The sequence below is a fragment of the Ascaphus truei genome, chromosome 11 (assembly GCF_040206685.1).
Source record: "Ascaphus truei isolate aAscTru1 chromosome 11, aAscTru1.hap1, whole genome shotgun sequence".
NCBI lineage: Eukaryota > Metazoa > Chordata > Amphibia > Anura > Ascaphidae > Ascaphus > Ascaphus truei.
In genome coordinates this window covers 52,150,997-52,177,620 of record NC_134493.1, presented here as the reverse complement: position 1 = coordinate 52,177,620, position 26,624 = coordinate 52,150,997, and the positions used below count along the sequence as shown (strand labels likewise).

The window sequence follows — 26,624 nt, the reverse complement described above, 5'->3', positions numbered from 1 at the left end:
TGTGTTACACACACATCTACTTACGCACACACTGTATCCCTGTGTCACACACACATCTACTTACACACACACTGTATCCCTGTGTTACACACACATCTACTTACACACACACTGTATCCCTGTGTCACACACACTTCTACTTACGCACACACTGTATCCCTGTGTTACACACACATCTACTTACGCACACACTGTATCCCTGTGTTACACACACATTTTCTTACACACACACTGTATCCCTGTGTCACACACACATCTACTTACACACACACTGTATCCCTGTGTTACACACACATCTACTTACACACACACTGTATCCCTGTGTCACACACACCTCTACTTACGCACACACTGTATCCCTGTGTTACACACACATCTACTTACGCACACACTGTATCCCTGTGTTACACACACATCTACGTACACACACACTGTATCCCTGTGTTACACACACACACATCTACTTACGCACACACTGTATCCCTGTGTTACACACACATCTACTTACACACACACTGTATCCCTGTGTTACACACACATCTACGTACACACACACTGTATCCCTGTGTTACACACACACAAATCTACTTACACACACACTGTATCCCTGTGTTACACACGCATCTACTTACGCACACACTGTATCCCTGTGTTACACACACATCTGCTTACGCACACACTGTATCCCTTTGTTACACACTCATCTACTTACGCACACACTGTATCCCTGTGTTACACACGCATCTACTTACGCACACACTGTATCCCTGTGTTACACACGCATCTACTTCCGCACACACTGTATCCCTGTGTTACACACGCATCTACTTACGCACACACTGTATCCCTGTGTTACACACGCATCTACTTACGCACACACTGTATCCCTGTGTTACACACGCATCTACTTACGCACACACTGTATCCCTGTGTTACACACGCATCTACTTACGCACACACTGTATCCCTGTGTTACACACACATCTACTTACGCACACACTGTATCCCTGTGTTACACACGCATCTACTTACGCACACACTGTATCCCTGTGTTACACACACATCTGCTTATGCACACACTGTATCCCTGTGTTACACACGCATCTACTTACGCACACACTGTATCCCTGTGTTACACACGCATCTACTTACGCACACACTGTATCCCTGTGTTACACACACATCTACTTACGCACACACTGTATCCCTGTGTTACACACACATCTACTTACGCACACACTGTATCCCTGTGTTACACACACATCTACTTACGCACACACTGTATCCCTGTGTTACACACACATCTACTTACGCACACACTGTATCCCTGTGTTACACACACATCTACTTACGCACACACTGTATCCCTGTGTTACGCACACATCTACTTACGCACACACTGTATCCCTGTGTTACACACACCTACTTACACACACACACTGTATCCCTGTGTTACACACTCATCTACTGACACACACACTGTATCCCTGTGTTACACACACATCTACTTACACACACACTGTATCCCTGTGTTACACACACACATCTACTTACACACACACTGTATCCCTGTGTTACACACACATCTACTTACACACACACTGTATCCCTGTGTTACACACACACATCTACTTACACACACACTGTATCCCTGTGTTACACACACCTACTTACACACACACACTGTATCCCTGTGTTACACACTCATCTACTTACACACACACTGTATCCCTGTGTTACACACACATCTACTTACACACACACTGTATCCCTGTGTTACACACACACATCTACTTACACACACACACACACACACACACACACACTGTATCCCTGTGTTAAACACACACATCTACTTACACACACACTGTATCCCTGTGTTACACACAATGTATCCCTGTGTTACACACATCTACTTACACACACACTGTATCCCTGTGTTACACACTCATCTACTTACACACACACTGTATCCCTGTGTTACACACACATCTACTTACACACCACATCTACTTCCGCACACACTGTATCCCTGTGTTACACACACATCTACTTCTGCACACACTATATCCCTGTGTTACACACACATCTACTTACACACACACTGTATCCCTGTGTTACACACACATCTACTTACGCACACACTGTATCCCTGTGTTACACACACATCTACTTACGCACACACTGTATCCCTGTGTTACACACACATCTACTTACACACACACTGTATCCCTGTGTTACACACACATCTACTTACACACACTGTATCCCTGTGTTACACACACATCTACTTACACACACACTGTATCCCTGTGTTACACACACTGTATCCCTGTGTTACACACATCTACTTACACACACACTGTATCCCTGTGTTACACACTCATCTACTTACACACACACTGTATCCCTGTGTTACACACACATCTACTTACACACCACATCTACTTCCGCACACACTGTATCCCTGTGTTACACACACATCTACTTCCGCACACACTATATCCCTGTGTTACACACACATCTACTTACACACACACTGTATCCCTGTGTTACACACACATCTACTTACACACACACTGTATCCCTGTGTTACACACACACATCTACTTACGCACACACTGTATCCCTGTGTTACACACACATCTACTTACGCACACACTGTATCCCTGTGTTACACACACATCTACTTACGCACACACTGTATCCCTGTGTTACGCACACATCTACTTACACACACACTGTATCCCTGTGTTACGCACATATCTACTTACACACACACTGTATCCTTGTGTTACGCACTCATCTACTTACACACACACTGTATCCCTGTGTTACACACACATCTACTTACACACACACTGTATCCCTGAGTTACACACTCATTTACTTACACACACTGTATCCCTGTGTTACACACACATCTACTTACACACACACACTGTATCCCTGTGTTACACACACATCTACTTACACACACACTGTATCCCTGTGTTACACTCACATCTACTTATGCACACACTGTATCCCTGTGCTACACACACACACATCTACTTACGCACACACTGTATCCCTGTGTTACACACACATCTACTTACACACACACTGTATCCCTGTGTTACACACACATCTACGTACACACACTGTATCCGTGTTACACACACCCACATCTACTTACACACACACTGTATCCCTGTGTTACACACACATCTACTTACACACACTGTATCCCTGTGTTACACACACATCTACTTACACACACACTGTATCCCTGTGTTACACACACACATCTACTTAAACACACACTGTATCCCTGTGTTACACACACATCTACTTACGCACACACTGTATCCCTGTGTTACACACACATCTACTTACGCACACACTGTATCCCTGTGTTACGCACACAATTACTTACGCACACACTGTATCCCTGTGTTACGCACACATCTACTTACACACACACTGTATCCTTGTGTTACGCACTCATCTACTTACACACACACTGTATCCCTGTGTTACACACACATCTACTTACACACACACTGTATCCCTGTGTTACACACTCATTTACTTACACACACACTGTATCCCTGTGTTACACACACATCTACTTACACACACACACACACACTGCATCCCTGTGTTACACACACATCTACTTACACACACACTGTATCCCTGTGTTACACACACATCTACTTACACACCACATCTACTTCCGCACACACTGTATCCCTGTGTTACACACACATCTACTTCTGCACACACTATATCCCTGTGTTACACACACATCTACTTACACACACACTGTATCCCTGTGTTACACACACATCTACTTACACACACACTGTATCCCTGTGTTACACACACATCTACTTACACACACTGTATCCCTGTGTTACACACACATCTACTTACACACACACTGTATCCCTGTGTTACACACACTGTATCCCTGTGTTACACACATCTACTTACACACACACTGTATCCCTGTGTTACACACTCATCTACTTACACACACACTGTATCCCTGTGTTACACACACATCTACTTACACACCACATCTACTTCCGCACACACTGTATCCCTGTGTTACACACACATCTACTTCCGCACACACTATATCCCTGTGTTACACACACATCTACTTACACACACACTGTATCCCTGTGTTACACACACATCTACTTACACACACACTGTATCCCTGTGTTACACACACACATCTACTTACGCACATACTGTATCCCTGTGTTACACACACATCTACTTACGCACACACTGTATCCCTGTGTTACACACACATCTACTTACGCACACACTGTATCCCTGTGTTACGCACACATCTACTTACACACACACTGTATCCCTGTGTTACGCACATATCTACTTACACACACACTGTATCCTTGTGTTACGCACTCATCTACTTACACACACACTGTATCCCTGTGTTACACACACATCTACTTACACACACACTGTATCCCTGTGTTACACACTCATTTACTTACACACACTGTATCCCTGTGTTACACACACATCTACTTACACACACACACTGTATCCCTGTGTTACACACACATCTACTTACACACACACTGTATCCCTGTGTTACACTCACATCTACTTATGCACACACTGTATCCCTGTGCTACACACACACACATCTACTTACGCACACACTGTATCCCTGTGTTACACACACATCTACTTACACACACACTGTATCCCTGTGTTACACACACATCTACGTACACACACTGTATCCGTGTTACACACACACACATCTACTTACACACACACTGTATCCCTGTGTTACACACACATCTACTTACACACACTGTATCCCTGTGTTACACACACATCTACTTACACACACACTGTATCCCTGTGTTACACACACACATCTACTTAAACACACACTGTATCCCTGTGTTACACACACATCTACTTACGCACACACTGTATCCCTGTGTTACACACACATCTACTTACGCACATACTGTATCCCTGTGTTACGCACACATTTACTTACGCACACACTGTATCCCTGTGTTACGCACACATCTACTTACACACACACTGTATCCTTGTGTTACGCACTCATCTACTTACACACACACTGTATCCCTGTGTTACACACACATCTACTTACACACACACTGTATCCCTGTGTTACACACTCATTTACTTACACACACACTGTATCCCTGTGTTACACACACATCTACTTACACACACACACACACTGCATCCCTGTGTTACACACACATCTACTTACACACACACTGTATCCCTGTGTTACACTCACATCTACTTATGCACACACTGTATCCCTGTGCTACACACACATCTACTTACACATACACTGTATTCCTGTGTCACACACACACACACACACACACACACACACACACACACACACACACACACACACACACACACACACACACACACACACACACACACACACACACACACACACACTATCCCTGTGCTACACACACACACACACACACACACACACACACACACACACACACACACACAGACACAGACACAGACACACACACACACACACACACACACACACACACACACACACACACACACACACACACACACACACACACACACACACACACACACACACACATCTACTTACACACACACACTGTATCCCTGTGTTAAACACACACATCTACTTACACACACACTGTATCCCTGTGTTACACACACTGTATCCCTGTGTTACACACATCTACTTACACACACACTGTATCCCTGTGTTACACACTCATCTACTTACACACACACTGTATCCCTGTGTTACACACACATCTACTTACACACACACCACATCTACTTCCGCACACACTGTATCCCTGTGTTACACACACATCTACTTCCGCACACACTATATCCCTGTGTTACACACACATCTACTTACACACACACTGTATCCCTGTGTTACACACACATCTACTTACACACACACACACTGTATCCCTGTGTTACACACACATCTACTTACACACACACTGTATCCCTGTGTTACACACACACATCTACTTCCGCACACACTGTATCCCTGTGTTACGCACACATCTACTTACACACACACTGTATCCTTGTGTTACGCACTCATCTACTTACGCACACACTGTATCCCTGTGTTACACACACATCTACTTACACACACACTGTATCCCTGTGTTACACACTCATTTACTTACACAGACACTGTATCCCTGTGTTACACACACATCTACTTACACACACACACTGTATCCCTGTGTTACACACACATCTACTTACACACACACTGTATCCCTGTGTTACACTCACATCTACTTACGCACACACTGTATCCCTGTGCTACACACACATCTACTTACACATACACTGTATTCCTGTGTCACACACACACACACACACACACACACACACACACACACACACACACACACACACACACACAGACACAGACACAGACACAGACACAGACACAGACACAGACACACACACACACACACACACACACACACACACACACACACACACACACACACACTATCCCTGTGCTACACACACACACACACACACACACACACACACACACACACACACACACACACACACACACACACACACACACACACACACACACACACACACACACGAGAGGTAACTTTCAATGTATAACTTCCTGGTAAAACATTTAATAAATAAATAAAAACAAATATACTTACACATATACTGTATCGCTATTCTACCCACACATATACTTACATATACAATCTGTATACACATATACTTACATATACAATCTGTATACACATATACTTACATATACAATCTGTATACACATATACTTCCTTATGAAACAGATTCATCAGTAAGTTTTCCTACTCAGATGCCAACCTGAGTTCCGAGAGTGTAGGAGGCCGGCGACCACCCGATGTGCAGCAGAGGTGGAAGATGATTTTATACCGACCCTGAAGAGTACCTCAAATCCAAGAAAGCGCAGGGCCCATCAAGCGAAGATGCAGATGTCGGATCATCCAACCTGGAGGTCCTCGAACCCGACCAGCACACCCCATCCACGGCCCACAGAGTTTTCCCATGAGCGCACGTCCCTGAGGCTACGGTCCAAACTTGGGTAGGGTCCCGCCAACTGATTGTCCCCACCGCATATCGGGTATAGCTTAGGGCTCTTGGCCCACAAGATCCCGCCAGCTGGCAATCAGGGAGTTACCTACATAAATGCCCATCTGAAACAGAATTTCTACCGGATGGGGGTGGCACAGTCGGTGGCAACATTCTGCAGCGCCCTTGACACATGCCAGCGAGTAGGCAGACATGGTGATTGGGCAATACTACCAGTGATTGGGGAACCCTTCCAGTGGGTAGCAGTGGACATTGTAGGGCACCTCCATGATCCCCAGTCAATCCGGTAAGATATATCCTCCACGTGGTGGACTTTGCCATGAGGTATCCAAAAGTGGTAGTGCTCTCTACGATAGAGGCCCACAAGGAAGTAGTGGCGCTGATATTTTTGCTAGGGTAGGTTTCCCTAATGAGATCCCGACCGACCAGGGGGTGAAATGTGTGTCGGGACTGCTCTTATATTGACAACCAGGGTGCAATCCACCGAAGCAAGTAAGGGTGATAGTCGGGAGAGATTACATCGGGATCCAGATCTGATCAGGTAGGTGAAGGATGAAACTATGTGCCAGCCGGTACCTACGAGCATGAGCACTGCCCAGGAAAGAGGGGAGGCTAATGATCGTTTTTAGAGATCAACCTACGTTTCAAGGGAGGGCCAACAGTTGAAACAGTGGAGTGATCTACTGCAGGTGTGGCAGAGAGAGACATGGGAAATGTCAGTGTACCCACCCTGAAAATCCACATAAGGTAATCAAGAAGCTAAATAAAAAGATCACACAGCAGGGAAACGACAACAGAAGATCAGTGAAGAGCCTACTGGGACTCCAGTGAAGCAAGGCTCTGCAAAGGCTATCCCTGCCAAGAGATCACACCAACCCCACCTGCCTAAAAGACTTCTCGGCCCTTCAGCAGGAGCTGAAGCAGGAATAGAAGGGAAGAGATGTGACGTCCTTCTGGATAGTGGATCCCAAGTGTCCATTATATTTTTAAGCCATGATATGACAACCCCTGACCTTACACCTGCTGTACAGACCAAAGTTTCTGAACGTCTCTCTGCTATATCATCCTGGATGGCCCTCCGCCGCCTTAAACTCAACATGGCTAAAACAGAGCTCCTCATACTTCTTCCCAAACCTGGCCCTACTACCTCCTTCCACATTACTGTTGGAACTACGATCATTCACCCAGTAGCCCAAGCACGCTGCCTAGGGGTCACACTCGACTCCTCTCTCACATTTGCCCCTCACATTCAAAACATGTCTAAAACCCGTCGCTTTTTCCTCCGGAATATAACTAAGATACGCCCTTTCCTCTGTTGGTCGACTGCTAAAACTCTGACTCAGGCCCTCATTCTCTCCCGCCTTGATTACTGTAACCTCCTGCTGTCCGGCCTTCCTGCCTCTCACCTGTCTCCCCTACAATCTATCCTTAACGCTGCTGCCAGAATCACTCTACTATTTCCTAGATCTGTCTCAGCATCTCCCCTCATGAAATCCTTCTCATGGCTTCCGATCAAATCCCGCATCTCGCACTCCATTCTTCTCCTCACTTTTAAAGCTTTACACTCTTCTGCCCCTCCTTACATCTCAGCCCTAATTTCTCGTTATGCACCATCCAGACTCTTGCGTTCTTCTCAAGGATGTCTTCTTTCTAACCCCTTTGTATCTAAAGCCCTCTCCCGCCTTAAACCTTTTTCACTGACTGCCCCACACCTGTGGAATGCCCTTCCCCTCAGTACCTGACTAGCACCCTCTCTATCCACCTTTAAGACCCACCTTAAGACACACTTGCTTAAAGAAGCATATGAATAGCACTGTGGATATTCTGAACACATGATACATAAAGCTTGGCCCCCTGCAGACGCACTTACCAGAACTCCCTCCTACTGTCTCTGTAAGTTCTCCCTACCTACCAATTAGACTGTAAGCTCCTCGGGGCAGGGACTCCTCTTCCTTAATGTTACTTTTATGTCTGAAGCACTTATTCCCATGATCTGTTATTTATATTATCTGTTATTTATTTGATTACCACGTGTATTACTACTGTGAAGCGCTATGTACATTAATGGCGCTATATAAATAAAGACATACAATACAATACAAACACCTGAAGCATCTGTCATTATAGCCATTGGAGGTGCTTGTCATGTAGGGCCTCGGTGATGCCAGCTACCTATACCTGGGGTATGTAGTGGTGGTATTGGAATTCTCAAAAAATGTCACAGGTGTGTCTGGATCTCTGAAAGTGGTTGCACTAATATGTCCGGAGGTCTGAAGTAAGGAGGAGCCTTGGGATATCATCGGTTCCGAATGCCAATATCTTTGGGCAACTATCCAGATGGTGGGCGGAGACAATTATGGTTGTATGCTGACCATTCACCCACTATGTCTGAAAGCCTATCAAAGAGGGGAGAAGAAAACTGGGGACCTGAATGACGGACCGATAGGAGAGGTCAGGTGGATGGAACTTCGGCCAGTAAGAGTGCCCCCCAACAGCATACAGAAAGTAGAAGAGAAGGTAACTCTCCATTGAGAATAAGGCTCCGCAGTCATGATAGATAGGCCCCCACATGGAGGTTACCCTGGGTGACTATTGGTAAAGAGTGGAGTACTGTCAGTAATATCAGAGTCAAGAAGTCGCTATGCTGCCCCAATTGTGGTGGCCCAAAAGAAGAGTGGTGCAGTAAAGATGTGCATCAACTACCGCACCCTGAACAAACGGACCACCCCTGATCAGTATACTATGCCTCGCATAGGGGATGTATTGGACTACCTCATAGGAAGCAAGTGGTTCTCTGTTCTTGACGTTCAAAATGGTTACTACCAGATCCCCATGCATGAAGGAGAGAAGAAGACAGCCTTTATATACTCTCTAGGGTTGTATCAATTCGAATGTATGCCCCAAAGAGTGTCAGGAGCACCCAGCACGTTTCAGAGGCCGATGGAATGGTGGTGGGGGACATGAACCTGCTGGAAATACTAGTCTATCTGGATTACGTTATGGCCTTCGGGAAGATATTAGAGGAACATGATGAAGGTACTGGATCAATTGAGGGAGATAGGCTTGAAACTGTCCCTAGACAAGGGCCAATTCTGCAGAATGTCTGTTACCTATGTGGAGCGTATCGTCTCATATCAAAATGGGTTGCCACTGATCCATCTAAACTGGAGGCCATTGCTCCTGGCAAAGACCCAAGCAATTGACGAGTTAGGATCCTTTCTGGGGTTCTGCGGGTACTATCAATTGATTGTGGATAATGCTGTAGTCATAGCACAGCCTTTGACCCAGCTAACAAAAGGCTACCCCCCAGCTCGTGGATACAGCTTGGTCCAGGACGCCAGAAGCCTGGACTATTTCAAAGCCAACGAGCCATCTGGAGACAGAATGGCTCCCAAATATGAAGAGGCCTTCAAAGCCATCCAGGCCCATCTCACCAATGCCCCAGTTCTGGAATTGGCTGACCCACAGAAACCCTACGTCCTGCCCGTGGATGCCAGCCTAGAGGGATTAGGAGCAGTATTATATCAGGAACATTCTGGCCAATGTTGCATCAGAAAAGAATTACCCTGTCCACAAACTTCAGTTCCTGGACCTAAAATGGGCGGGAGTTGACAATCTACATGATTACCTCTACGGAGCATCATTTGTGGTCCACACTGACCACAACCGGCTCATGTATACTCTTTCCTTTGCCAAGTTGAACGCCACTGACCACCATTGGTTAGCTGCATTGGCTACATACAATTTTAGAACTGGCCAGGAAACTAAAATATTGATGCAGATGTCTTATCTCGGATTCATCGGGACTCCTGTGGACCAGACAGCCAGTGGGAAGGAATCACGACCACAGGTGTACAGACCATGTGGAAACAAATTGAGGCCCCCAGAATAGTGACTTCAACTAATGTTGAATGGGTGGTCCACAGCCTGGGAATATCCCAACAAATATTTCATCTTTGCACCATCTTAACCATTTAATGCAGTGGGACATTTAATCCAATCACCATTCAGCAGGACTTTGCTCACAGGACTCATCATTGGTAATTTTTAATTGTTCCATTTATATTATTGAGTGTTTTCATCTTGACTCTGAATTTTTCAATTATTATTAAATATCTGTGCTATGGAGCATGCACTTCTGTTTTTTGTTTTTGACATCCATCCATCCATCCATCTATCCATCTATCCATCTATCCATCTATCCATCTATCCATCTATCCATCTATCCATCTATCCATCTATCCATCTATCCATCTATCCATCTATCCATCTATCCATCTATCCATCTATCCATCTATCCATCTATCCATCTATCCATCTATCCATCTAATTTTAAACCTATTAATCAAAATCTAGATTTGCCAGATAAAACTAACACACATTTTATGATGTGAGTAATCTAATTTTCTTCCACCAGGGGGCATCTGATACATGACCAGCAGAGCAGCCACCACCCCTTCTGTACTGTGGGACCAATAGTAAGCAGGCTGCTTAGATTTAGCTTGCAGGAGATGCTGGGAGTGAATCAGCTGGATCCCCTACCCATAATGCAGACAGCCTGACGTCAGATCGGCAGCACAGGGAACGGGAGGCAGAGCCTGACTCCTACACTTACAGCCAGGCTGGGAGGTGTCTCACCATCAACCACCTTTATAATCGAGATGGGGGGTGGGGGGGGGACCTCTGACATTTAAACAGGGGACCAGAAGAACACAATAAAAAAGGATCAACATCTGGACTATTGCAGGTGTGTTCAACCCAGTTGGAAACCCTACTTGCATTTAGGGTGGGGGGAGGGAGGAAGCAGGTGCAGAAGCAGTAGGGGAAAATATGCCGTTTCAGTGGCTAAGGTCTGGCCATCTTTAGGATGGATGCAGTAATCCTGTAAGCCATTATCTTATTTCCCAAATATATCAAGGAGGGGGGGGGGGGGGGATAAATAAATGTCGATTTGTTTCTGTATAGATCTCAGTCTTCCTGTTGCAAGGGGGAATCTGTCCCCTGTAAAGGGATTTGTAGAGATGGAAACGAATGCATTGGTCCTTTAGGAGTGGATTTGGTGCTGTACATTTCAGATTGAGGGGAAGTGTAGTGGCTAATTAAAGGTCCCTTGACACTGCTGGGGCAGGATCAAAATGCACTGATCTTTTAGGACAAATTGCAGGTTAGATTTCTCTGTCGCCTGCGTTTGAGTAATTCGTCGCTGGTTGGCAATAGAAAATAAGATGTTATTTTAAGAAGGGGGGAGGTTGGAGTCACAGGGAAAATGCAGGGCCTGGGGGGCTCTGTCAGCCCACAGCAATAATTCCCGTGATTGCAGATGGGGAGCGGTGGTGCATTATCCTGGCGCAGATAGCACTGGGGTGTAGGGTCAGATTCTGGGGTGTACAAAACCATTGTAAATATTGTACATTGATACAGAAACATAGTGGCTTAGCAGAAAACCTGCCTGTCCTATACTTATCTAAAAAGCTGTTTATTCTGCAAGTAACTGGTTATTTAACAGGGGGGTATTGCATTATAAATACTGTTTAGTCATACTGTATATAAAACGTACCTTGGTGTATAGGATGGAACAATTGCCCAGTGTCAGTGAATGGCCTAAATATAATATCGTTTAAGGGGTATTTATTTCAACGTAATATGCTTGATAATAAAACGTAAGGGTCATTCTTCCTAGTATAAAATATAATATTTTAAAAAGGGGGTTTAACGTTATAAAAAGTATATTCTACCTTTGTATAAAAAGCGGTCTATTCTTAGAATAATATTGAAAGATATTGTCACAGAGTATAAATAATACATATCAAAGGGGGGCTATTAATCATAAAATAAGGTGCCAAGATTTAAAGGGGCGCCTGCCTCTCTCGTGCACCTGTTCCCTCGCTCAGTATTCTTACTATTAGCATTGCAGTAATATAATTTAAAAGGGGGTATTGACCCTTCAAATAAGACAATATTAAGACTTAAAGGGGCAGCCTCCCCTTATTCCTGCACCTGTTTCATTGCCCCAACATCTCCCCCCCCCCCTCGGGATAATTTCCCGGCCGCCAAGATGATGGAGATACAGATTGACGATGGGGTGGTCTATCAAGATGACTATTGCTCCGGGTCAGTGATGTCGGAACGGGTTTCCGGGCTGGCAAACAGCATCTACAGGGAGTTTGAGCGTCTGATACGATGCTATGACGAGGAGGTGGTCAAGGAGCTGATGCCACTGGTGGTCAATGTTCTGGAGAACCTGGATTCCGTCCTGACGGAGAACCAGGAGCACGAGGTGGAGCTGGAGCTGCTGAAGGAGGACAACGAGCAGTTGCTGACGCAGTACGAGCGGGAGAAGGCCCTGAGGAAGCAGGCGGAGGAGGTAGGTACAGACCAGCCGTAGAGTGATGAGTCTACCACCACTTAATGGCATTTTGTGTAATATCATATTCTTATATGGCGCTGACCGTGTACACCACGCTGCGCATAGAATTTTGCAGGCACAACGAGTCACTGCCCTGGAGAGCTTACAATCGAACTTTGCTTCCTGAGACACATGGAGATGAAGATGAAGTAACTTGACCAAGGTCAACAGGGTCTGCCACTGGAATCCGAACCCGGTTTACCCCAAAGGGAGTGATATTACCACTCGGCTACTGCTACATCCCACTGCTGTCTTATTAATAGACCTAGTGACGTGGCAATAGGGAAGGGGTGACCAATTCCCATCCTCAAGGGCCACCAGCGGGTCAGGTTTCAAGGATATCCCTGCTTCAGCACAGGTGAATCAATCGGTGGCTCAAAGACCGTGCCACTGATTGAGCCACCAGCGCTGAAGCAGGGATAGCCTTAAATCCTGACCTGTTGGTGGCCCTTGAGGACTGGATTTGGCTACCCCTGCAATAGGGGAAGGCAGTAGGATGCTGGGTAGCATGGGGCAGGAGAAAAGGGGAGGTGACGATGTCAATTTCTAGATGATTGGTAAAACCTCACATGGAGACTATGGGGATTAAGTATTAAAGTCTTCCGGTGTCATAACTCAGGGGAAAAATAGCACAAACAAAACCCCTATTGCTTTTTATGGGGGTTTTTTGTGATCCATTTGCTGGGGGGGGGGGTTTGGAAACACTTATTGACCCGGTTTGGTATCCGGGACACTTTGAAACATAACCTTTCATCTCTCCAGAAGGACATAAATAAATTAAAAGATTGTGCAGAATGAGAGCGTAATGGTCCTCGACATGGGCAGCTTGGAAGAAAGGATGGAGAGGGGGAGGTTTTATAGGGAAAAGGAAAATATGATCGAGAACAGGGGGAAGGGCGGTATGGTACAGAAACAAGGGAGAGAGGAAATGATCACATGGGTCCTGGTGGGAATCAAACCCACGAAGTTCTGACCGCAGTAATCACTGGCTACATCTCCTATCAGATAGGACCTATCTGATATGTGTTTATTGGAGGTCCATGGTGTGGTTACTTGAGACACAGACGGGAAGGCACGGGGTGTGTATCAGTCTCCCGGCTGCTTTTAAGGTGCCACTGGATCTCCGCCATTCTCGTGTGAGATCATGTGATCACATGACCTCCTGAGATAAATGGAAGTAGAGTGTAGAGTGGTCTCCACTTCGGATTCGATCAGCCCCTGGAAAATGACCTTTTACCCATAATATGCCTGGTACGTCAATGGGGCCTCTGACGAGGTTAATCGGCAACTTTGGGTATAAAACTACCGAATAGTCTGGTTTACGCGGGACGGGTCCCAGTCTGCACAGATAGGTCAGGATAACCCAGGACCGCATTAAACGGCTTGTTAAAGGATCAGTCCATCCTTGGACCAAAGGGAACCAGCGGCCGATCCAAACTTTTCTTTCCTTTAGACGCTTTTTGTGCAAACTAATTCTGTTGCCGTCATTAGCCAAAGGGAGGCAAATATGTCACATGAAGGGGGTTTTCATCTTTAACCCTTCAAATCACCAAAAGAATTGAAAGTAGCTCCGTGGCACTGTAACTGGCCTTTGAAGTGGGCGAAGCCAGTGCTGAATCCCAGTGTCCGCTGACCTTGGGCACGTCACTTAATCGCCGTGTCTCCAGCACGAACTTTAGATTGTAAGCTCCATACGACCGGTCATTACTGTACCTGTAAAAGTCTACAATACAGCTCTGCGTACGCTGTCAGTGATATAGAAGGGGAAGGGATTACTAGTATAATAAGCAGGATCCTGCAAAGGTAAAACCGGCTCGCTATTTTTAGGGTGTGATGTGATCTCTGAGTGTTTTGTTCCCCAGAGGGTTGTGAATTACAATGTTAATGGCCTAGGGAGTAATGTTACAGAGCCGGCCGCGTCTCCGTATTGAGTTGTAAAGTCCTAGCCGGTAACGTCCTTTATCCTGTGTTGTATGTCTAACTCCGCGTCCATAGTAACAGCGACGGCGTGAGCGCCAAAATTAAAATGCCGGAAGGCAATGCGAGCGGCCATAGAGCGACCCGCGAGCACGAGCGCGACCAATAATTTGCGAGACAACATTTGTTTGAATTTGCCGCGCGACGGACGGGTCACGTGCGCGGTTTAGCCAATGAGGGCGAACCGCTCACGTGACGTCATGGTCACGCCCTCGCCACGCCCCCCCTGCCCCCCGTCGCACAATCCTACAAGCTACGGATCGCTCCTAGTACAGGCGCGCGTGATGTCATGCGCTCCGTCGGGCGCCTGTGCTGTATCCGAGGCCTAAGAGTGGTCTGTTCCAAGGGGCTGAAGAAGCTCAGTGGTACTGTCACTGTCACTGAAGTGGGTGGATCCCAGTGGATACTTCTTGTGAGCTTGGGCAAGTCATGTTATCTCCGTGAGATAATGTGATGCCAGCGTTAGATTGCCAGCTCTTTTCATAATAAAGCCACCCATGTGTAAACTAGGCGGCTCGCCCATTTAAAAGTATACACGCGCCTGCATTTTGACACCTTTCTTTAACCCTTGAGTGCCGGTGGGCCCCATGGCACCGAACCATCGGCACGTCATGATTGCTCCTCCACACGATCGTGTCGTCACTGTGATAGGAACGGAAGGGGAGTCCCCGTTCCCCCCTCTTCGCATTCACTGGATCTGAACGGATGTTCCCCCCCCCCCCCCGCCCCCCAGAATATGAGCCCATGCTCCCATGTCAGGGCGCCCCTGGCATCCCAGACCTTTACCACGTGGTAGCTCCGCCATGGGACACCCAAAATGTAAAGGTTGACCCGGAAAGTAATTATGAAACCCATCATTAGCCAGATGGATAAACATCAGCAGCGGATATGCTTGAATTGGGTGTTCCTGGGGGAAAAAAGCTAAATATTTTTTTCTTAACAAGATATAAAAATAGGTAATACAGTTTCTTTCAGGGGATTATATCTTCCTAGGGAAGCCGATTACACCGGGAAGTTGTTCCAATGCTTTTTTTCGTCTTTCACCCACTGCATGGGACCTAATACACAGAAATCACTATTCCCTTTTTTCACCTTTTAATTATTAAAGGGTGACTCCCTGGCAGGGGTGTAATATGATGCATTTGGAATAATGTATGAGGATCAATATGCAGCGAGGCCCCAGAGAGATGGGGGCTGGGTCACTGCTAATTCTCTCCGTCCTCCATCCGCGTGCATCTCCGTACAGCACGCAGGGTGTCTAGCTCTGCAAATTGTGAGTGTGTGGAAGAAAACCAGGACAGGCTCCTTCCATTTAAATGATGCACAGGGAGAAAGTAAAATAAATAAATCCATTATTTACTTGGGGGGGGGGGTGAGGGGGTTGGTGTGTGTGTGTGTGTGTGTGTGTGTGTGTGTGTATGATTCTTTACCGTTAGCCTACACTGTCTTTATCAGGGAACCAGTGAAGATAAGGGATGGAGGAGAGAGATGGGGGGGGGGGGGGGGGACGACATCAGACAGAAGGGAGCGGCCAGAGGAAATCAATCCCCTCCCCAGTCTCAGCTCACGTGTTTGCCAGCTAACGTCAAATAATGTCAAGATACGTCTGGTCTCCTTTATAGGCATTGAAATCTCTTTCAAGAGAGCTCGTTTTGAGGGGACTGGGGGGAACTTACCCTGTAAAGATGTACGTACTACTTACTGGGTCCAAACCAATAAGGCCTGGGACATGGCGCTGAGCCGCGCTGCTGCTCGGCACTGAGCCCCTGCAGCCGCAATGAGAGCGGCTTTAGCAGGGGCTCGCGCACGCGTCCGCACGCTTAGGGACGCGTGTGTCTGACGGCGTTTTGAAATTTCCCCGCTTGCCGGAGCGCAGGGCCGGTCACGTGAGCGGTTCGCCCAATGAGGGCGAACCAGCTCCGTGACGTCACTGGCCCGCCCACGTCCCGCCCCCGCCCCTGATGGCGCGCTGTGTAAGGCCAGGGAAAGCCCCGCTTTCCCTGAGCCTCCGCGCGCCTCCGCACGTTTTAAAGGCACTATGTCCCAGGCCTAACTGTGACATGTTCAGCGCCTACAGCGCGCTACCATGTCCTTGGTAGGTCAGAGGCCCTCGGGACGTACCTGGTGCATCATGGGAAATTGCTTGTTTCCTGGGGGCTAAGTGGCCAGCCTGATCGGAAGTGGTCTGGGGCCTCGGCGCGGGACATGTGCTGGCTCCTAGGGCGATCACATGACCAGAAGTGCCGGAGGACTGTCACGGTTAAGATATATCTGTGCAATTGACACTTTTTCTTACAAAAAGTAGAGACGGGTCAGGTATCTTTAGATCATTTATTTAAAAGTTAGTAAACGTAGTGAGCCGAGACTCGGGAGGGGTGTCATTTCCTCTGGCTTCTCCCGTGTGTGCGTGTGATCACTGTGTTGAACAAGAGTTGGCTCAGGCAAAGCCTCACCGCTCCTCCTCCATATTAATTGGCTCCAACAGGAATAGGGAGGGCTAGTGGCTGAATGGACACTTGATTGGCAAGTGCTCACATCCACAAAAGGAGGCTCCGCTTCAGCACGCACTGGCTCCCAGTCATATGAATCCTTCCGTGAGTCCGGGCCTCGGACACACGCCTGACGAAGAGCAAATTCTTCTTCATTTCCAGAGAAACCAAAACAGACAGGTCTTTGTGTCAAATATAAGCGCGTCGGTGTAAGGCTAGCACCCTCTCTGTCCACCTTTAAGACCCACCTTAAGACACACTTGCTTAAAGAAGCATATGAATAGCACTGTGGATAATACTTTACACCTCATACATAAAGCTTGGCCCCCTGCAGACGCACTTACCAGAACTCCCTCCTACTGTCTCTGTACGTTCTACCTACCTACCAATTAGACTGTAAGCTCCTCGGGGCAGGGACTCCTCTTCCTTAATGTTACTTTAATTTCTAAAGCACTTATTCCCATGATCTGTTATTTATATTATCTGTTATTTATTTGATTACCACGTGTATTACTGCTGATGTACATTAGTAGCGCTATATAGATAAAGACATACAATACAAGGCTGAGTTTTAGATTGCATGTTTAATGAGTTGCACCTTTTAATGTGGTTCTCTCATGCTATAGAGGCGCCTTAACGTGTGCAATGCATTACATGTAAGGTTCCGGGACAGAAGGGTGGGGGGCCGTGTTGGTTCTTTGTCCCGTGTAGTAACAAAGGAGGGAGAGGGAGGAGGTCAGGAGTGGCCCACCCCAGTCCTCAAGGGCCACCAACAGGTCAGGTTTTGAGGATATCCCTGCTTCTGCACAAATGGCTCAATCAGTGGCTGAGTCAGAAAGATTGAGCCACCTGTGCTGAAGCAGGGATATCCTTAAAACCTGACCTGTTGGTCACCCCCGGAGTAGATGGCATGAGATCTTTTATTGGACCAACAAGTAGTTGATTTGTGACAAGTTTTCCAACCTCCTGATATACCAACATATTAACTACTCGCGGGTCCAATACAAGGTATCATACCCGCGCCCTCCCTGCTTTGCTGCTACATGGAAAGAGGCGTTTACCCCTTGTACAGCGGTGCTCTGTTTGCATTTATTTGTGTATTAGTGTTTATAATATTCCCTTTAAATGTTCACATATTTGTGTTCATGTTTGTTCTACATGTAACATATATATATATATAGCAGTAGCTCAGCGGTAATGTTACTGCCTTTGAAGTGGGTGATATCCGCTCCTTGTGACTGTGGGCAAGTCTCTTTATCACCCTGTGACTCGGGCACAGAAATTAGATAGCAAGCTCTTCGGGCCAGATTCAAAATTCTATGTACAGCGCTGTGTACACTACGAGCGCCCTATAAGCCAAAGTATATTCAGTATGCAGCACCCCTACACTTTCCTGTACAATCCCAGGCTACCCCGGGATTTATTTTGGGGGTCTTGGGCTGATTTGTAAAAAGTATCCAGTTTCCTCCCACAATCAGAGTGACTTTATTCCCCATTACATTGAGATTGAGGGTTCAGGGTCAAACGACAATGGCCTTTTATTGAAATACCAATGGCAGCAGTATCCCTGTATAAATAGTGGCCCCGTAAGATTATTGGGGTCCCGAGATTTCTTATCCCTGGCGCTGGCTACGAGGATGCTGGTCACTTTACCCGCTGATCCGATTTAGGAAGATGTGGGATAGAGATTGGGGTTTCATCCTGATCTAACGTTGCATTCTCATGTATTTAGTGCCCATCCCCTTTATAGTGACTGTCTGACTTATTTGTAGCGTGTGAAAAAGATGGCTGTGTCGCTTTTCTCCGGGAACACTGAATTGAAGCGCAGCAGCTACTTCTGTTTATCTGTTTGAGTAACGACGGCTTCATGAGTACTCAGCAACCAAGTGTTAAGTAACAGCGCACAGCTACAATTTACCTGGGGCTTTGAGGACTGACAAACAGTCTTACCACTCAAGGACATTAGTTAAAGAGTGTAAAAACCCCACAGCTTGTTTGCAACATAAATACAAAAGTATAATATTTTTTTAAGGTGTCGGTGAGCCACATTTAATCTATTAAATGCCAATGCGTCCGTGAGAAAATGTGAGTGAGATGGACAGGATGTAGTGAGGTTGGTACCAGGCTATACAAGAGACAAAGGGAGAGACAGAAGATTATTCAGCATTGTGGGGCCTGTGTTTGCTTTCCCTGTGAATCCATTAGCTCTATTACTCAGCTCAACCGCTCTGCCCTCCCCCCACACTCCTGCAGCAACGTCATGTGCAGCAGCAGGGGCCCAGAATCCTTTGGGGCAAGTGGGGCAAGTGAGTGTGTGTGTGTGTATATATATGTAAACAGAAGTAGAAAGATCTCCCTATTGTGTCAGACTAGAGAAACACCCCTGTCTAATTAAAACCAAATTTTATTAACACAGATTAAAATGTAATTGTAGTGAGGTAAACAATGAATCAAAATGATTAAAATAAATTAGAAATGAGAGGAGATGTCAGTGTGCTAAATCTGGACGCTACTGCTGTATACACACACACACACACACACACACACACACACACACACACACACACACACACACACACACACACACACACACACACACACACACACACACACACACACACACACACACGATTATATACACTATGTACGCACACTTGTGTATGTGTCTGGATTTATATGTAGTTATTTGTATAGAGATGGTAGTGCAGAATAAATGAGTATACTTCAGCATTAGGTGATGACTTTTTTTATTTGGACTAACAATTGATATTTTAAGACAAGCTTTCGAGAGTTTTCTTATGTCTTACTATCAATTGTTAGTCCAAATAAAATAAGCTATCACCTAATACTGAAGTATACTCATTTACTCTGCCCTACCATCTCTATACAAAGAACTATACATAAATCCAGACATACACAAGGTGTGTGTATATACTCAAACGTGTGTGTGTATGTGTGTCTGTCTGCATTGTTTTGCTTTCCGCAATTGCAACTGGACTGACATGGCTATTTCTATTTAATTCATATAGAGGTGCTGATACTTTCTCTAAATAAAAACATTTTTTAAATAACATTTTGTTTATACGTAACAAGTCACACACACACTTGCTGTGAGTAATAATACATGTTTGTGTCTACCCTCTTCCAATATAGACAACAAAAGACAGGGAGCCCAATGCTACATCCATTTGACTAAACAATTGGATGTAGCATCGGGCACCCCCTGTCTTTTGTTGTATACAATTGCCACGCTCAGTAGCACTCTTTTTGACATAAATATATATTCATGATGAGGTGGGTGTAGGAGTTTGAGCTAGCTGGGAATGTGTGTGCTCTCCCAATACAGCCAATAAGGACGGTTTCTGATTGGTTAGTCAGCAGCTTCCTATTGGCGGCCATATTGTTTTATTCCACACACACACACACACATATACATAGACACAAACACATACATACACACACATACATACATACACACACATACATATATACACACACACTTTGTGTGTGTATATATGTATGTGTGTGTATATGTCTATACATATACATACATACATACGGTACATACTGTACACACACACTTCCCCATTTGAAAGGAAGTGGGACTCTAGGATTGTAGTTACATTGTGCTGTAGCCCCTCGTACCATCGCACTTCACCCCCTTCACTGCCCGGGGGCGCTATAATACCTTGCGGGACCGCCTGGTGGCGAAGTGGTTAATCGTGGCGGCCCGTAGGAAACGGCTCTTACTCCGGTTCCCTGCGTGAATAATTGATTGCGATGCGTTCCTGTTCCCTCCTACGTACCAAGCTTTCCTCATCCCGCCGGGGGGGGGGGGGGGGGGGGGGACAGAGGGAGGCGCTGCGGCGCTTGTCTCCGGAACGCCAGAAACTTCAACCTCGAAAGGATCAAAATGAGCAACATTACCCAACCTTCACATTTAACCCAGGGATGCTCACCTCCAGTCCCACCGACCCATCCCCCAAACAGGTCAGGTTTTCAAGATATCCCGTCTTCACAGGTGGCTCGATTTCGTCCCTGCTTGAGTCACCTGTGCTGGAGTTGGGATATCCTGAAAACCTGACCCGTTGGGGTGAATTAATAAAGTAAAATGACGTCCGTGCTCCATTTTGTGCAACACGTCGTGTATTCTGCAACATGGCTGCCACAGCTTGTGCACCTGTCAGGCAGCGGGTGGCTGCTCGCCAGGCAGACCAAGCTGTACAATAACTCAGGCGCCATAATCGTTTTTCACCCTTTAAGGCGACATTCCCCTGCTACCTGATAGGCTCCCCTCCGTGGGTGCTGCCGGGACACCGTGGCGGTTTAAATCCCTCGCGGCACGCAGGCCAATAGGAAGCCGCGACGGACGCAGGGCAGCTTCCTGTTGGCTCCTGTCCCGCGGGAGATTGAAGCCGCCATATTGTCTGGCCATGCTGCTGGCAGCATCTAGGGGAGGCAAGTATCATGGGACGCAGATTTAATTAACGCGTTTCAACTCTGGTGACCCCCTGCTTCTGACCTATAAGAAGAAGAAAAAAGAGAGGAAAACCCCTATACAGAACTGCTCCTTTTTTAACCCTTTGGGTGCCCCAGGGCGTAGTCACTACATCATGCTCCATTTGTATACTGTACCTCCCAAAAAATTAAAATAGCCATCCCCTCCAAACTGGGTATTTTATTTATTACCTCAATCGAGGTGTCCACCAAAGCTGATCCGTTTTCCTTCGACCTCCGGGGTCCTCGGAATTCCAAGATATTTCCGTTTATGTGTGTCGGTGTTTGACACACCACTACAAATATGGCCGCCAATACAACAAACATGGCTGCCGATTCACCAACGGAAAGTTATAATGACGATGATGCTGCAGCTTTTTATTGACCACTCGGTGACCAGGAAGGTATTTTCTATCCGGGAGGAAATATTCTTCCTCCCCCCCGGACAAAAGGAAGTAGAACTGGGGGGGACTTGCTGCTATAACCTATACTTCATGTGGTGAGATGAATGAGAACTGAGAGAGTGATAGGGACAAGGAGCGGCTCAGTGAGTAAAGACACTAACTGGCAGTGAGTTTGAACCAGGGAAACCTGGTGTCGGCTCCTTGTGACCTTGGGCAAGTTATCTTATTTCCCTGTGCCTCAGGCATCAAAACATAGATAGTAAGCTCCACACGGCAGAGACCTGCACCTGCAAAATGTCTCTATGTGATGTTAAACTAGCAACGCTATACAAGAACATGCAATTATTATTATAACTGGGGTATATGCATATTTTCCGGGAGGCGTTCCTCTCACATCTTCTTGCCTTTTATCATTCATTTCACCACATGGAATATAGCTTTATATGTTTGGGGTTATTTTTTATAGGGATCCATGTTAAAATGGATGGCAAGTAAAGTGTGACACTACATGCGGCATTACCCAGAACCCCCTGCTGAAGTGGAAGCACTGTTTGTTAAGTGATAATGGGGAAAGACAGGGTTACAGACCAAACACCCACAAGTGCTATTTTTATTTGCTGCACGGGGAACGGGTTTGGTCACTTTTTTTAACCACCATAACTTTTTTATTTTTTTGGTCAGGTTATATAAGCATATTGGGCTCCTCGTGCAATCTTGCTGCTTGCTTATTAGCCTGTGTCTAATTTAGCGGCTTTGCAAATCGCACAGCCGGAAACAAATCGCCGTTCGAGAACTGCTTCATGAATAGGGCAAGCTTCATTTCCTTGCAAAAAAAACCCCGCCGTGGTCGCACGGAAATCCCATTACCGCAGCTTAGGTAACAGGCTTTGAATCTGCTGACGCCAACAATCAGGGAGGATTGGGAATAGTTTGCAGGTTTATAGTGGAAGGATGTTTTAAAGAATTAGGTATTCCATTGGAATTTAACCCCTTGGCTGCTAAAATGGCCGCTGCATTACAAAGGTGAAATAGTGATTTAGTCACCTTGGATTTATGATGTCACTGGTTATGCAGCATGACATCACACATCCCACAAACCTGTGCTATGAACCCCCCCCCCCACAAAGGGGTGAATATTTTTCCTACAGATACTTATCCATTCTCTCTCTTTTTTTATTTTATTTTTATTTTGCAGAAATTCATTGAATTTGAAGATGCCCTCGAGCAGGAAAAGAAAGATCTCCAGTACCAGGTGGAGAACCTGGAGTTTCAGTCCCGGCAGCTGGAGCTAAAGACCAAAAACTATGCTGACCAAAGTACGTGCCGCAAAGCATTCTGGGATGTCCCCCTTACCTTGCCAGAGAGACCCGCCATGCATTGGAGAGCAAGGTGTCGCAGGCCCCTCTGGCAGCTGAGGGGTTAATGATGCTAGGTTTACATGATGTTTGATCAGCAGGACAGGTCATCTGCGTATACGGATATAATAATACGGATATAATTGTGCAATATCATGAAGCCCAAGGGTACTGGATGCATTAAGAGATGCATTATTGTTATCTACATTTATTTAAACTCTCCCTAATACTAAGGCAGCACCCCGCTAAATTTCAATATTCATTCTTTTACATAATTCATACCGAGGGGTCCCCGAATTTGAACCACACTCCTTTTTAGCTTGGGACGCCCCCCGCTCACTCCCACCCCTGGTACCCAAGATAATTACCGGTTTGTTGGATGTCGGTGTCCCCTCATGGGAAATTACATGGTCGTCCAATAGGAAGCTGCGACTTCGTCTCCCCGGTGACCACGTTGCAGCTTCCTGTTGGCCTGCAAGACCGGTGACATTTGGCAGCCATTTTGATTTCCCTGAAGTGGAAGAAAAACCACAGCAACAAAACCTGTAAGTATCTTGGGGGACCAGAGAGTCCCCAGAGCGTGAAACAGTGCAATTCAACCAGGATCCCACCCCCTGGTGTAAATGCTGCACAAAAAAACCCAGGAAAAGTGATATATTAGGGGCACATTTCTGAAGATGTCCTACCTGTAACGGGGAATGTTTTTTGTTTTATTTATCTCAGTTTCCAGGCTGGAGGAACGGGAATCGGATACGAAGAAGGAATACAATGCTTTGCATCAGAGGCACACAGAGGCACGTCTCATATCATTCCTCCTTGGGGTATCACAGGGAAGATATACATTCAGCAAGCGCATTGCTGGCACCAGTATACAGTGTACACTGCTGCACCATGAAGCACATGCTTAGGACATATAGAGCATGCAGGTGCTTGGCTGTTCTATGTGTGTGTGTATATATGTATACCCACTACCTTCTTCACATTGTGAAGCCAGTATAACCATGAGCACCCAAAAGTTCGAAACAGATGTCTGTGAGTAGGGCTACTGGCTCTGCACTTCTGTAACCCAGGCTGTGCTGAAAAGCTGTGTAATACGGCATGCAGAAGCTTATAGGGGGGTCCATGTTAATTAGTGACACACTGTGAGTGCTCATTGGCATGTTATTACCCAGAATCCCTGGCTGCAGTGGGAAGCATTGCATGCTGGGAGATAATGGGGAAAAGACCTATGACTCAAAGAACTATGAGGCTTGAAAATGTGCTCAGAAGATATATATATATAAATATATATATATTATATAAGGTCCCCCAGATATTAAACTCTTCCCTGCTGGAGCATCCCCCCGCCCTCCCCCCGGCTGTGTCCTCTCACCCACTGGTCTTTGTTTGGTTCTGTCACAGATGATCCAGACCTATGTGGAACACATCGAACGCTCCAAGATGCAGCAGGTGGCCGGCAACAGCCAATCAGACGGCGGCGTCACAGGCAGAAGGTGCGGACCTAACATTTCTTCTCGGGGTGGGGCTGAAGCAGCGGCTCAGTGAGTAACGGCGCCGACGCAGGAAACCATGACACCGGGTCTGCTGAATATACTCCTGGCGACCAAGTTTCTCTCTCCCTGTGCCTCAGCCACCACAATTACATTGTGAGAGATGCAGATTTAAACCCAAGAAGGGTCAGAGAAAACCCCAAAGAACATGCACTCAATGCCTATATAATAAGTACAGTGGCAGCAGCGGCCCATCAATAATAACCTCCTTATAGGTTCATCAAGTATCCAATAGGGGATCAGAAAACTAGAACCAAAAATAATAAAGTGTTATTAGCACCAACAATATTTACAATAATAATTAAAATGTTATTTATTATTAAAATTCCCCGCAGTGGAGATAATGTTAGAGAAACCAAGGGATATAATGTAATGTATCCCATAGGTAAATACTGATAGATGGTCCCCTATATCTGCAGTCAGCTATCGGTGTGAGTGATTTCAAGCGTCAGGAATGACCAATATAGTAAATTGGTCATGTATTCAACCCACTGCCAACGGTCGGTGAAACCGTCACCCTAATACCACAGCTGAAATGATCAACAATGATATAGAAGTACTGTTGTATCTAACAGCCGTGGGAATGCGTTGTTACAATGTATCACTAGCCGCACCGCAGGTGTCTGTGTCTCTGACGAGAGATAGAACTCAATGTTACATCTTAGATACAAACATGGCGACATTTCTGCCATGTGCATTATTAGCCTGCGGCCTACTACAGTTACACCTGTTAGATACAACAGTACTTCTATATCATTGTTGATCAT

General features: G+C 46.1%; 1 protein-coding gene across 13 annotated transcripts in view; it reads left to right on the top strand.

Moving 5' to 3' along the window:
- Positions 1 to 11,711: 11,711 nt before the first annotated feature.
- MAPK8IP3 (mitogen-activated protein kinase 8 interacting protein 3) overlaps positions 11,712 to 26,624 on the top strand; it is a 72,509-nt gene continuing 57,596 nt past the window's right edge. For all 13 annotated transcript variants that reach the window (XM_075566258.1, XM_075566256.1, XM_075566262.1 and 10 more), the window contains exons 1-4: positions 11,712 to 13,543; positions 24,148 to 24,268; positions 25,031 to 25,101; positions 25,709 to 25,800. In XM_075566258.1, coding sequence (XP_075422373.1) covers positions 13,235 to 13,543; positions 24,148 to 24,268; positions 25,031 to 25,101; positions 25,709 to 25,800 — 593 coding nt within the window. In that variant the 5' untranslated portion in view covers positions 11,712 to 13,234. The remainder of the gene's footprint in view (positions 13,544 to 24,147; positions 24,269 to 25,030; positions 25,102 to 25,708; positions 25,801 to 26,624) is intronic.